The 13,825-nt window shown below is 38.4% G+C and overlaps 1 protein-coding gene across 10 annotated transcripts in view; it reads right to left on the bottom strand.

Moving 5' to 3' along the window:
• The window catches only part of FRY (FRY microtubule binding protein), a 229,897-nt gene that overhangs the window by 157,348 nt on the left and 58,724 nt on the right, over window positions 1-13,825 (bottom strand). For 3 of the 10 annotated variants that reach the window (XM_071736910.1, XM_071736917.1, XM_071736930.1), the window contains exon 1: window positions 2,994-3,889. The exons of 6 other annotated variants lie outside the window; for them this stretch is intronic. In XM_071736910.1, the coding sequence (XP_071593011.1) occupies window positions 2,994-3,063 (70 nt within the window). In that variant the 5' untranslated portion in view covers window positions 3,064-3,889. Of the gene's footprint in view, window positions 1-2,993; window positions 3,890-8,068; window positions 8,366-13,825 lie in introns of those variants that run through there. One more of the 10 variants, XM_071736937.1, reaches the window with a different exon arrangement.

The following is a 13,825-nucleotide window of genomic DNA, read 5'->3' as shown; positions in this document are numbered from 1 at the left end:
CACTTTTTGTATGCTTTACATGCCTAAGGTAACCTGTATAATGTATCTTCTCTTGTAAATGTTCTTTTATATATACATACATATATATATATAAGCCTACAGCTTCTTCACTGGTATTTTATATGTATAGAGAAAATCACAAGAATTGTTAGTTCTTTCCCTGATCTTTCTGAATAGTAACTAACTACACTGGAAAAAACAAAACTGCTGGTCATTTGATAAACTGCAACATCAGGTATCACAGATTAATCACTCAGCCTGTATACACACAACAAAATAGCTGTGGGAGATGGTGTCAAAGGCTTTACTAAAACTCAGGGAGCCAATGTCCACAGCCTTTCCCTTGTCCACTAGGTGGGTCACCTGGTCAGAAAGGGAGATGAAGGGTGGTCAAGCATGACCTGCCTCCTTAAAATCAGAAAATGGTTTGCACTGGAAGGGAACTTACCCCCCAGCATGGGCAGGCACAGCTGGCTGATGACCATGAAAATTCAAGCTGCATGCCAGGTGAACACCTCTGCAAGTGCTATGTAACACTGAAATGAAATCCTGCCCAGCATGTTAAGAGTGCTGGCTTGTTAAACACCTCAGACAGCAAAATCAGAGAAAATTGTCATGCCAGGTAGAAAAAGTGAGTATATTTCATGGAATGATATGGGCGATGGGTGTGGTTTACAATCTAATAGAAAATATTATTGAGCTGTATAAGCCAAACTACTAACTGGTAGAAAGGACTGGGCTTGGTGGGACCATAAAGACCAAGAAGGATAAATGCTGTTTACAGCTACTGTTTTAACATGCTACTTTAGAGAAACATTTATGGACAGCACCTCTACACTACTAGCATTTGAGCAAAATCTATCCTGTAGGGCACAAACTTATTTTTCTTTTAAAGCAGTATGTTAGACCTCTTTCTATGAGGTAAATGCTATGGCATAATTTCCAGCTTACTTCTGCTCCTGGGTATGCAGACACAGCACCCACCCTCTGAAAAACATGTTCCTGTGCATGCATGTCCAGGCTTCCCAGCAGTTTCTCAAGCAAGGGAAGTGTTTTCCTCTGCTCCACCCATCACATAGCAGAGCTGAAGAAACCCCAGGTCTTTTGAACTCCCTACTGTCAGCTTATCAAATTGTTTGTTTTTCAGCTAGAAAGGATATGTACAGATTTATGAACACAGCCTTCCAGACCAAGAGCCAAAAAATAATCTAACTGGCAACAAGCTGAAGTCAACCTAGATTGATTTATTGTATTTCCTCTTACTGTTTTTTCAAATACAGTAGAAAGCATGTTTATCAGCTAAAAGAATGTCAGAAATACCAATTATTCATATAGTATTTCAATTTAAACCAAATTTCATTTAAGGATGACTAATTTCAGATTTGCTGTTTTGAAATACTTTCAATATACTTCCATGTAGAGAAAAAAATGAAACAAATATTAATATGTTATATTTAATTTGATAATACAGTCACTTTTATATTCCTAAGTGCTAGATTTACTTAGTCTTAAAGTTACTGTAAACTACTGCAAAAATCATGCCAGACCTAATTTGATTTCTGCACCATGAAGTGACTTGTTTTTCTTCTTTCATAAACTGTGACTGGATTGTTATAAAATATGTGTTACCACAATACACACATGATCTCAGGATGTGATGAACGTAAGTCCACAGAAGTAACTCAGTTATAAAATTCTCTTCCAGTCCTTGTGGGATCAGTGATTTGAATGAATATGCCTACATATTTTAGAAGGAGGGCAGATAAGCAATGCTGTTTAGGTTATTATTATTCCCTGGTGACTTCACACTTGTGGTAGAAAAACAGATTCAAACAAGCAGTACAGTGTTACTGCGCTTTCAAATGACCTGGAAAAACAGTTTCTATGGATATAATTTAATGAAGACAAGTCTGGAATGTCACAAATCTAATACAGGGTTATTTTTATTTCTGTGCAGGTATTCAGATACACGCCTTGTTATGCAGATTTTGCAATTTTCTTATACCATGGAATTGAAAATAGTTGTTTTTTATGCAGAAGTTATTAAATTCTGAAGAGTGGGATAGTCAGAACCTTACTGTATATGTAGCCAAGTTGGATTTTTCCAGAGACATCCTGTTCTATCTTTAAAAACAGTTAATTATAGAGATCTCACACTGATTCTATACAAGTTTCTATAAAAAAGGAATATACTGTTTGTGTATTTTAAATTAGAAAGCCAGTTTCTGTCAGTGTTATCACTTGGCCTTTCCTAATCTGAATATATTTTCAAGCACTAGATTTTATTCGGAAATCTTTATTACATAATATTGCTAAAAAAACCAGAGTGATTGATTTAAACACCGGTGGAAATGAAGGACAGCTATACTGGAAATAGCAAGAGTAAAATGCCATTTGTTTACATTCTGCAAAACCCAGCCTGGATGAGGTAAACAGATGGATTCTTTCTGGATGGAAATATTGCATAAGATTCTGAAATTAAGCAAAGAGGGTGGGAACTGCGGCTATAAGCAACTATTTTGCTGTTCATCACATTAAATAATGCCTTTCAGACCTGAAGTATAATGACTATATTTTTTCGGTCCTCGGTGCACAATTAATAAAAAACAACTTCTGAGCATTGCCACACCCTTGTGATTAAACAGCATTTTCAAAAATATTTAGAGAAAGCTTGAACAAATCAAATAAACATGTAGGCAGGAAACGCTGTCTGGAATGCACTCCCTGCAATGTACTATTACAGAGAGAGCCAGAAAGCAGCCTAACTTCAGAATTCAATCAAGCAAAATCGAGTGTAATCTCATTACAGCCTCTGCAGTTAATGAAACCTATTTAAATCTCTGACATCCCGATTTTTAGAGCTGACAAAAGCATAACATTACTTAGTTTATATAACACAAACATACAGAAATACAAAATTTTTACCCTCTAGGTTATCCTAGCTATTTACCAAGCAACGCATAATATGAAAAGATGACTCTTCTGCTACTCACTATTGCTCCAGGATTTCAGTAAATATTTGATACTGATTTCAAAGAAGCCTGAATCCTGCTGGCTAGCCATGTCTGCTGCATACAAAGAGGCTTCTATAATTCTGAGCAGCTGAAGTGGCAGGTACTATGTATGTAGATGTGACTGTCACCAGTCAGTGATGTAAACGAGGGGTCAGAGGAGGAAATGAAGTCTCCGCAGATCCACTTCTTCCGTTCATGGTAGGTAAGCTCATTTAAAAAAAAAAAAAAAAAATAAAAAAAGGTGCTCAGCAACAAAAACACACCATGGGATTTTTGTCCTTTGCTCTTCCTCCGGGGCTGGTACTTAATTCTATCTGCAGCGGGGATTTTATTCCCTCACTCTCTCAGTATGTATTTTCATTTATTCCATTCCCCAGCCGGGCAAATTTCTCCCGGTCTGTTCAGGCATAAGCAGTACCACAGCACTTGTTCCTTAGGCACAGTTACAGTATCTTCCCCAAGGCTGCCTGAGCCGTGCTGTTAATAACGCGCAGTCTGCCAGTCTGAAGCTTTTTTTTTTTTTTTTTTTTATTATTCCATCGGAAGCTGACAGCCCGAGCATATGCACCTCCTCCTCTTCCAAACCCGGTACCAACTTGAAGCCCCACTGAAACCGCCTCTTCTGCAGCTGCAGGAATTTCACACGCACTGCTTAGCTCCAGTAAAAAAAAAAAAAAAAAAAAAAAAAACAAAACCCAAACCAAAACACCTAACCAAATTAAAACCAAAACCAAAACCCACCCTCCACTGAATATCCTGAATATCCTGAGCTCTGCTCAGCTGCTCTCCTTCCGCCGGTTTCCAAGCGGATCGCGCTGAGCCGTTCCCAGCTGCATCGCGCTGCGGTAAAGCGGAGCTGCACCCATAGATCTGATTGCAGTGACGTGGGGAAAAAAAAAAACCAACAAAACAAACAACAGAACGGCTCCCCCTCAGCCCAGTTGCACAAGACAAGCACTTCCAGAGCCCTTAAAACATGGCACTCAGACTGGCTGCTTCTGCTTTTCTTTCACCGCCACAGCAAAATGTGTTGTGGTTTTTTTTTTCTTCACTTTTTCTCCTTCCTCCCCACCCCCTCCCCCCCAACCAAGATGAGAGACAGCTTAATTCATAATGGCAAATAAACCAGAGAGACTCACTGCTTGGTATTCACCTCCAAAAGAGAAACAGGAATTTCTCAGTTTGATGTCTTTTTTATCTTGAGTAATGTTTTTGGTTTTGTTTTTAAAGGAGGTGAATTTACATAAGGAGTTAACACAAGAAAATGAGGCATAAGAAGCAATTCACTGCTTGTTAGTCTCTCTGTATTTTCTACAAAATACTTGATTACTAGTTACAATTTCCATATTTCTAAGGTTTGATTTTCACAGCACATCACTATGCATATTTTAATGGTAATGAAGAAAAATAAGAAGAATCAGTTTCCCAAATATTTCTGTTTTCATCTCAGATATTATTTCCTGAGAAAAACAGTACTTCTTTTCTCGCTTAGTGGAATAAATTTCCTGCAGCATCTCATAATTAAGAGTATCTGAGCCAAAATAGAGCTTGTCTGCAGCCAATTCCTCTAAAACCTTTGTCAGCAATTACATTTACACATTATTTTTAGTTTCAGTATGCAGAATATTTGATGTTTGGACTGGAAACTGAGGAACACAAGGGTCATTGAGACCAAACTCCTGTGGTTCTCACTGCAAATATGCTAAATGTCTTCTGTAAACATACCTCATCTAGAGATAAGGTTTCCTCTCCTCACTAGTGGAGTCACATAAACTCACTTTATAAACCTTCTTTCAATTCCTAACCGAAGTTCAGTGCAAACCAGTTTACACCATTTTGTGAACATAGACTATGAGAAATGTTCTGAATATCTCAGGTTTGATCTCACCAGCTATCAAAGACATCTGATCATCTCTTCCTTCTTATACTGTTAAATATTTGACTATTGGTATCACCCAGACACCCCCTCTTTCTGATACTCCCCTCACTATTCCTCCCCTCAACAATGTCTCCTCATTGTCCTGTCCCTTTTGAACCAGCACACTCCAAGCTTTTACAAGTAAATTTATACCAAATTTAATACCAAACTTGGCAAGACCCAAGAACTAGGACTGATGACTTCCTACCATGGATTACACGCTTTATATTTACAAGGCAGAAGCTCTCAATAGGAAGAAATTCTTTACTCTAAGGGTGGTGATGAAACACTGGAACAGGATGCCCAGAGAGGTGGTGGAGGACCTATCCCTGAAGACATTCAAGTTCAGGCTTGATGGGGCTCTGAGCAATTTGATCTAGATAAAAATATCCCTGCTCACTATAGGGGGGTGTTGACCTAGATGACCTTTAAAGGTCACATCCAACCCAATGAATTTGATTATTATTTTCCATGATTCTAAGTTATTCGGGTTTTGTAACACGAATTTGAAGATCTTTGAGGTTTTTCCCACCTTATAACTGATTTTTTGTTTTGTCTGTATTATTCCTTCTACCTTTGTTCCTCCACAAGGTCCCATCCTTATGGAAAATAAAGGCAAGCCATTCACTTAGTCAGTGGTCATAACTTACTCTTTCCATCTGAATCCTTTAAAACCAATGTTCTTGTTTCAAAATTGTGAAGGACCAATGATGTTTAACCATTTGATTTTAATTCCTGATCTGATAGTGCTCACTTTAAATGGACACCTTCTAACTTCCAGGCCACAACTGTCTGCACCAACAATGCAATGGGGACACTTCCAGTAAGTCCACAGTCCTTTTCCATAAGAATGATGGAGCAGTCAATGAAATTGGGAGATCAAAACAAAAGTCTTTCTTTACAAAGTTGCTACTGGAGATCATCAAGGTAGACAGCATTCAAAATGCAGCTAATAAACACAAATTTAGGTCTATAAATGATGTCAGCAGGACCAGGCAGGAAAGCACTTCCCTTCAGCACCCCTAACACAGCAATTCATGCTGTGGGGTGTATGAGATGGATGGGCTGCAGAAAGTGGCTACTGTGCATGTGTGTGCTCTGCCCAAGCAGCTGCTTCTGCTGCTGTTGTCGGGACAGGTGATATGGATCACTGCTCAGACTCCATGGGATGCTCCCAAGGGTCTCACGTTTTCCTCCCAGATAGAATGAAAAGATCAAGGTTTTGTTAGTTGATTTGTTTTGGCACTTATGAGTTAAAGCAATTTAAGACTCTCTCCATAGTCAAGTGCCTGATTTCTGTCACTAAGCAGTTCCTTCCATTTCTCAGTTTGTCTTCTCAAAACTGGAGGCCTATCCTTGCTTAGACCCCCCCCCAAAAAAAAAAAAAAGATCCAGTAATGTTCCTGTCACTTGTCCTTGGTTTTTGCCAGTCATCAAGTCTAACTAGCACAATCTCTTTGTGGCTTTGTGATCTTTTGGTGAAGAAATAAATGGGCTATCACAAGGATGTCTGCATCTCTCACTGTAACTAGAGGCTGCACTTGGGATGTTAAAAGGATCACCCAATTCCCACTTGCACTCCCCTGTGGATTAATAATAAAAAGGCTTTAGCTACATTCAGCCTTCAGTCTAGGAATGGCAGATCCCCTAGAAGCTTTTTTACTGACTTTCTCCTGACTGATTTGAAGCTAAATTAAATCCATCTCATGTACAGTAGTTTTTTAACATTGCATAACATTAATGTACAATGCAGAATCTCACTGCTTTCACCTTTTAGTATTTCTTCTGAAGAACACAACTACTTATTGAGTACCTCCACTGACAATGCACTGTTGTACTTAAATACTGAACAACTGAAAGGATATCTTAAGACAAAGCATATTAAATAAAATGCTATCACCATTACATTGTGTATCTTTGGGATCATATGAAAGAGTTCATATAGAAGACAACTTTTAAATTATGTTTCCTGATCTCAGTTGTACAAAGGAGAAGTACAGACTAAGGAACTGCTTTCAATGCACAGAACAATCTAGTAAGCTACAAGAGGAAAAACTGCCCCAGTACTTTAATACAGGTGTTCATGGCACAGTATTCAATACTATCATTAAAACTTACTTCAGGGTTGATGCTCCATTACCAGTTCTGCTTTAGAAAGTACCACCCACAATACAAATGCTTCTGAATTTTGCCCTAAGAGATTCTTTAAAATTAAAAGTATAGTGAAGTAAAATTTTAACTAATTTCAATCATTAAATAAAAATATTTTAAAAAAATAACTTCTAATTGCTAAACTTCATTTAAATATCTGATATACTAAATTTACTCAAATAGGACCTCCAGATAATATCATGAGTTTGCTCACATTTTGGAAACATTCCTAAAGCATGTATATACTGAAATGCCACAAACAGCAGCATACTAAGTTTGTGCTCCAAACTTATTTTAGGGTGGCTGACAATACTAAGTAGTTTTGAAGTTACACAGCTTCCACTTTACTTCATGTTGACTTTATGATGTTTAGAATTTAATTACACATTCCAGGCTGAAAAAGTTACACAGGCAGAAGCATACAAAATCTGCCAGTGTAAGTGAGCCTTCTGATAATGGATATAACAGTCTTACCAATTTACAAATACACTTGGCTACTTTTTACAGTATTACTAAATGGGAATTTACGAAAAATTAATGACAATGTAAATTTTTTTCACAGTAAGAAAGTACAGATCCATAATGTAATGCTTTTCATAGGTCTATCATGATGAAGCAGCTGCTGATTACCATAATAACAGAAGCATTGTTTCAATTATAAACATTTGTGTGCAACTCAAACCCCACACTGGTGACATGCGGAGCACCTTCTGTTCTCTCATCTGCTTTCTGAGATCATAGGTAGGACATATCCAGGAGCCCTGGGTATCTGGCTGATACCCTTCTCTGGCTGAACAAGGTCTGCAGACGTTCCATACCCCATCTTTGGAAAAAAACAGGCAGGGAGAGACTGCTTGTCAGCACAGTCAGAAGCCTTGTGAGCATAACTCTGCCTGAACAGCTATTTTCATTGCAAAACATCTGAAAAATAGGCTTCCAAAACTTTCACTCAGTAAAAGAAAACGAATAACAATAAAGTACATACCACTGGAGGTATTCACAACATCTTTCTTCAGGCATCCAGCTTAGATGCCTATGCTGGGAGGTGAGTGCCTTCTGCATGACTCAAAGAGTTCCCAAGAGTTCCAGTCCAGAGCACAATTATTTTCCAAAATAGCCTATTTCTCTTGACTGTCTACACACAATACTTAGGGTAACTACTTTTGTACATCAGGTTCTTTATTTAGATTCTTATTATTTAGTAGCACAGGTACCCATTTTGCTTAAATTTTTAGCGACTACTATTTATAGGTCATACAGGCAGTTGAGTCCTCTGCGTTCTGAGCGCTGCTTGCAGGAATCCTTAAAAAAGCACATGGTGATATGAATTTAGCACAGGCCTTGCACAATCTTTCAGGGCTCATTTTAGCTTGGTACGAGAGGACTTATTTGGATTTTGCAATCTGTACCCTTCAGAATCTGAGGTTAAACGCAAAGAGTAGCTGAAGGTCTCTAAGGGATGAGAACATTAAAAAAAACAATTTTAAACTGCAGATTCAAATTTTGCAGCTGTAATGTCTTTCCAAGTGCTCACACACAGATTCTAGCTGCAGAAACCATAAGCAGAAGAGTGTGAGTTTATTTTCTTCAACATAGCATTTGTTGCACTTATGAACTTTTCCTATATTCAAATACTCTCAAGGGTTTTTATGCTTTTCTGGTTACAGCTTGCATAAAAAAAAAAAAAAAAAAAAAAAGAAAGAAAAAAGAAAAAAAAAAAGCCAAACATTAACAACGTCGCTTGTACACAATTTTTACTAATGATACTCTGATAAAGTTAAAATAAAAAGTGTTACCTAAATGAACTTAACTATACATCCCATGATTTAACAATGAAAAATAAACATCATGCTAGTTCCAAATTAAAAGCACACAGTGAGAGAAAGCACTGCACAAAGTGAGATTTCATTAAGCAAACCTAATTTAACGTGATAAGCTCTAAATAAAGCAAAGGAAATCCCTCAGTTTATGTCTCACTAGTTTTACTGCACCGTTTTGTCTTGTATTTGCAACTGGCTGTGAAGATGTTGCCATCTAGTGATGAAAAGCAAAACCAGCAGAAGCAGTAGACCAGTAAATAATGCATAGGGAACATGTTTACACTGAAAACTGTCAGAATGGAAGGATAGGAACATAAAAAATAAAGCACGTCTGTAGTTCAGATAAAGGATCTCACACCATTTGGGTACAATTACATCAAGTTCTTTAATAGAAGTCTATTAAATAGAATTTAATAGAATAAAATTAAAATACTTTGATAGATACATCATAGATTATCGTATCACCCATCTCTCATCCTCAGCTTGCTCAGTGGATTAGTAAGAGTGATTAAATAGTTGTAAGTGGTTTATCTGTAAATAACAAACGATAGCTAACTACTAGGCATTTTGCAGAGGATTAATTAGTTAATACTGGAATTACGCCTTCAAGATTCAAAGTACTATTATCCTTCCTTTGACTTTGCTTTGGAGCTGTTGAACTGTCATGTCCTCTCAGGACTCGGCCATTCACCTCTGAGGTTCTCCCTAGCTCCAGAGTTTCTGGAAGCATCAGACAGCCAGGAACATATTTTGTTTGCCCAGACCTCCCATATGCATGCTAAAAATATCCCATCCTGTGAGACAATTTGAAATCTGCATTGCTACTGCTGGTGCACACACTCAGACAACACGGACACAGGCAACACTGCTGTGCAAGTCAAAATGCAGCCTGTGTCCTGCAGGCTCAGCCTACAGGCATCAGCAGGAATGAAGAACAACCTGAGCAGTATTTTATTCCTGCTCTTCACCTTTGTTTCCAGGCACCATCCCTTAATAAGCTGTTTTTCAGTACTGGAATCTTATAAACTTCCTTCCTTTTTGGTTTTCTTACAAACCCATTTCTATATTTTAGAGAACAAAGCATACTCTCTAAACATCCCAGCATGACATGTCAGAACTTTCCAAACAGCCATGGATGGTGCCTCTGATTTTGGGTGCTTGTTTGAGAGATGAGATCCAGTAACTGAACCCCAGCTACCCACTTAAAGTGTAATTTGAATTAGGTTCATTATGCCTAAGAGACAGGTCACACAGAGCCTAGGACAGAGGCAACACAGGTTGTACTTGTCCCTCTTTTTCTCAAGTTACCAAATTTCATTACACAATGAAAACTGAAACCCCAAATACTCAAAAAATCTAAGGACATAATTAAGTTGTAATCAGGGCTTCTTCCACTTCCTTTCTGTGATGTAGCTGTATCTTTTCTACCTTCCTCATAGCACGCTCTATGGGAGGGGAGAGGGTTGGAGCAAGCCCATCACCAGATATTCACAAAATCATAGAATGGTTTGTGTTGGAAGGGGCCTTTGAAGATCATCTAGTCAAACCACCTGCCATGGGAAGTGACATCTTCCACTAGACCACGCTGCTCAAAGCAACCTGCTTGTTTCTACAGGGTCTCTAGTGATGGATAACAATTATGGTATCTTCCTATAGGTGAGCTTGTAAGACTACTTCTCAACTTTTATTCTCCTCATTCATGTGCTGGCCTTTATCACACACACTCTGAGGTTTGGGCACATATTTGCCCCTCTTCTCCCAGGGCCATGGAGCTGGCTCTCCCTTCCCTCTGCAGCCATGCAGGAGGCAACCTGCTGGGAACCTGCCTTGAAAAAGGAAAAGCTCCTGACTCTTCAGAGAGCTGCCCGAGATGTGATGGGAGGCAGAGGGAGGCAGACAAGGAAGAGGCTGTACCCAGTTGGAGGGGCCATCTGATGCCAAAACCAAGGCAACACAAAACACATCATACACTTTAGTTTTCCTGATTTTGTCTCCTTTGTAGAATGACATGTTCAGCACACTCTTTTTCCACAAGATATTTCCCTGTTACATGCTGCACAGGTACGACGTGTCCATTGATTATCTAATTAGGATAAGGAATTTTCAGTGCAGTACCTCCAAGTTTCCCTCAAATACTACTTCACCCCTCAGACAGTTCTTATCTCAATATATGCACTTCTTGCAGTGTGATTTTTAACAGAAATGTTTTCCTGACTCTCAAATACATTAGCAGATAGATTTTCTTTCTCTTAATTCTGCCACAGCAGTTCTTAAAGCTTTCCCCAACTTTAAATAAGATGCTCTTCTGATAAGCTACTTGCTTACTTGTTCTTTTTTTAAACTTTACTTTCCATTCTCTGGTTTTGTCTTTAATTATTAACACTTCTTCCTTTCTGGCTGACCTATTTGGATACTCACACTTCAACATTTTCATTGCTTTGTAGAAAGGAATCCTTCTGCTTATGCTCCACTACGCGATGTTAACCTTTGAAGTTATTTTTTACTTCTCTCATAAAATGCGAATAAACACAGTGGAAGGATTTCAACCAACTTCCATCTACCACAGATCAAGATAAGATGGACATGGGATCAGACTGTACTACATTTGCTACCTCTTATGCCATCCTCTCAGGTATCACAGTCTGCCCACTATCAGGGAGAGGCTGTCAGACCAGGCAGGCATCAGGGCTGAGCTGCACACGTGTGCCCCTGTACTGTAAACACCTCCACAGTTCCCTCAGATGGAGATGAAGCATACAGTGTTCACTCCAAATTATTAAAAAAAATGCTACCTCTTGCAACAGCAGCATTTTACCTGGATGAAATTGGGAAACTGTGCTCTCTCAGGATTAGCTGACCTTAGGTTACCTAACACTAGTTTTTACCAATCTTTCAAATGATGAAGCAGTTTCCAGTTGTGTGTTTCACTGCATCAGCTTTCCACACTTCCCTGACATGTACTGCCATGTTCCATCTCAAACAAGGCTGTACATCCTTCAGGCCCTTGCCAAAGTCTTTGGCATAGCTGGAGCCCTCCCTGGCTTATTACAGAATGAGGAGCTTTTTCTTCATTTTAATCAGAACTGCTAGCAGAAAGATGCAGAGTTTGGGTTCAGGTAGCTCAGACTTGGCACTATCTCCAGTTAAACCAGGGACCTCATGACTCAGCTGAATAAGATCTATAACTTCTAAAACTCTTTTTTTTGTTTCAAGGTGAGAAGAAGCAATGCTTCAAAAATCAGGATTACTGTGCCAGGTGACAGACCAAAAAAAAATATTTTTCTTTCCCTGACTGCAGTTTATAAACACAGCATGCACATGAACACACACTTCCTAGCTCACTAGATACCTTTAATTGCTAGGTTGTCAGTCACCATGTCCTTCATCCTTTTGAAAATAATTCTGTTATAAAAAGTAGACACAAATAGCTATTGGCAAAAATCTCTGTGATTCAAACTGCTGGCTCCTTTACAGCAACTCTGTATAAATGATTGCATTGAGGTAGTGTCAGGAAAAATGAGGCCATATGATTTAAAAGTGAAATTTCTGTTTCTCATGGTTGTTTCCCTCACGTTGCTCCTCATGTGCAGATAAATCTTAGGTTACAGCTTCTGCCTTAGCACTCTACTGTTGCTACTCAAAATTATTTTCTCCATTCTTTGAATTATTGATGCCAGTAAATCATTTCAATTCTAATCAGTTCTTGAAGGGTAAGTGTCCAGTTTTAAGCAGTTTTGAAATCCCTTTCTGTATAACCCACCTGGGCAAGGTTGGGGAGACACAGCATGTAGGTTTACTATGTTATACCCTTACTTGCACAATGATGTGCTTAGATGCTGGCTAGATAGGAGGCAAAACTTCAGTTAAAGAAAATTATCTCACTGGTCTTATGCAAGAACACTTGTTCTGCCTTGCAAAATATTTTATGCATTTTTTAAAGTATAAGGAAGCAATTTAAAAAAAAAAATTATAGATGAAGATATATTGTTTCACCTTTTAAAGCCATCTGCAGCAGGAGAGATCTCAATTTCAGAGTTTTTCTTCGGAGTTGTTTCCCCTCACCTCTACATAGCACTTTTTAACTGAGGAGCACTTGTGCAAGGACTCTCCCTTGCTGTGGTGAAGGTTTTGCAACATCATTTCAGAGCACAGGCAACAGATTAATAGGGTTCCAGCACCTCTCTACAGAAGCACCAGTGCCTTCACAGAGGATGTGAAATCTTTGAAACTGGGTCTTAAACGTCCTTCAGTGTCTGTCTCTTCCTGTTGACCTGAAAAAAAACCAACTTAGTTTTCTGAGAGCTATGAGGTCTAACTAAACTCCCTGCTTATGTTGCTGGAAAAGGGCAAATGACTTCTTTCTTCTGGTATAGAAGGGCAGTGTTACTCAAGGCTTCTCTCATGCTCCATTTGAATGGAAATTGCAATTTAGTGAAAAAAAAATGCAAAACTTGACTTACTATCTACTTTTCACTAGCAGAGAAAGAAAAAAACCTACTATTTCGGTCTTAGTACCATGTAAAAAAAGCACAAAAAGGTGTCACATTTAAAATTTAGTTATTTCCTTATAGATATGTTAGCAATTATAGTTACGTTTACTACACTTAAAACGATTAATGATTTTGAGTCACCACAGGCTAGATTTGCAAAGATAATTAGCTCCTGAAAGCTCTAACAGTTGCTTTGTAGATTATTAAACACCTAATCTGGTTACGTATCAAACTCCTTGTACTTGTTGTCCACTGCATCATTAAAGGCTATGAAAATCTAAATTAATGCTTTTAAAAGTTATTAAAACTAGTAGATCTCATCCTCTCCCATGTTTTTTCTTTCACCAGATCAGAAAAGGAAAATAGGTTCTTCCTTTTTCATCTCTGGATTGGCTTCTAAACCATGAAATAAAATCTAAAATGAATAACATT

The sequence above is a fragment of the Heliangelus exortis genome, chromosome 1 (genome assembly GCF_036169615.1).
Source record: "Heliangelus exortis chromosome 1, bHelExo1.hap1, whole genome shotgun sequence".
Classification (NCBI taxonomy): domain Eukaryota; kingdom Metazoa; phylum Chordata; class Aves; order Apodiformes; family Trochilidae; genus Heliangelus; species Heliangelus exortis.
The sequence above is the reverse complement of the archived record's forward strand: the minus strand, read 5'-3'. Positions and strand labels throughout refer to the sequence as shown.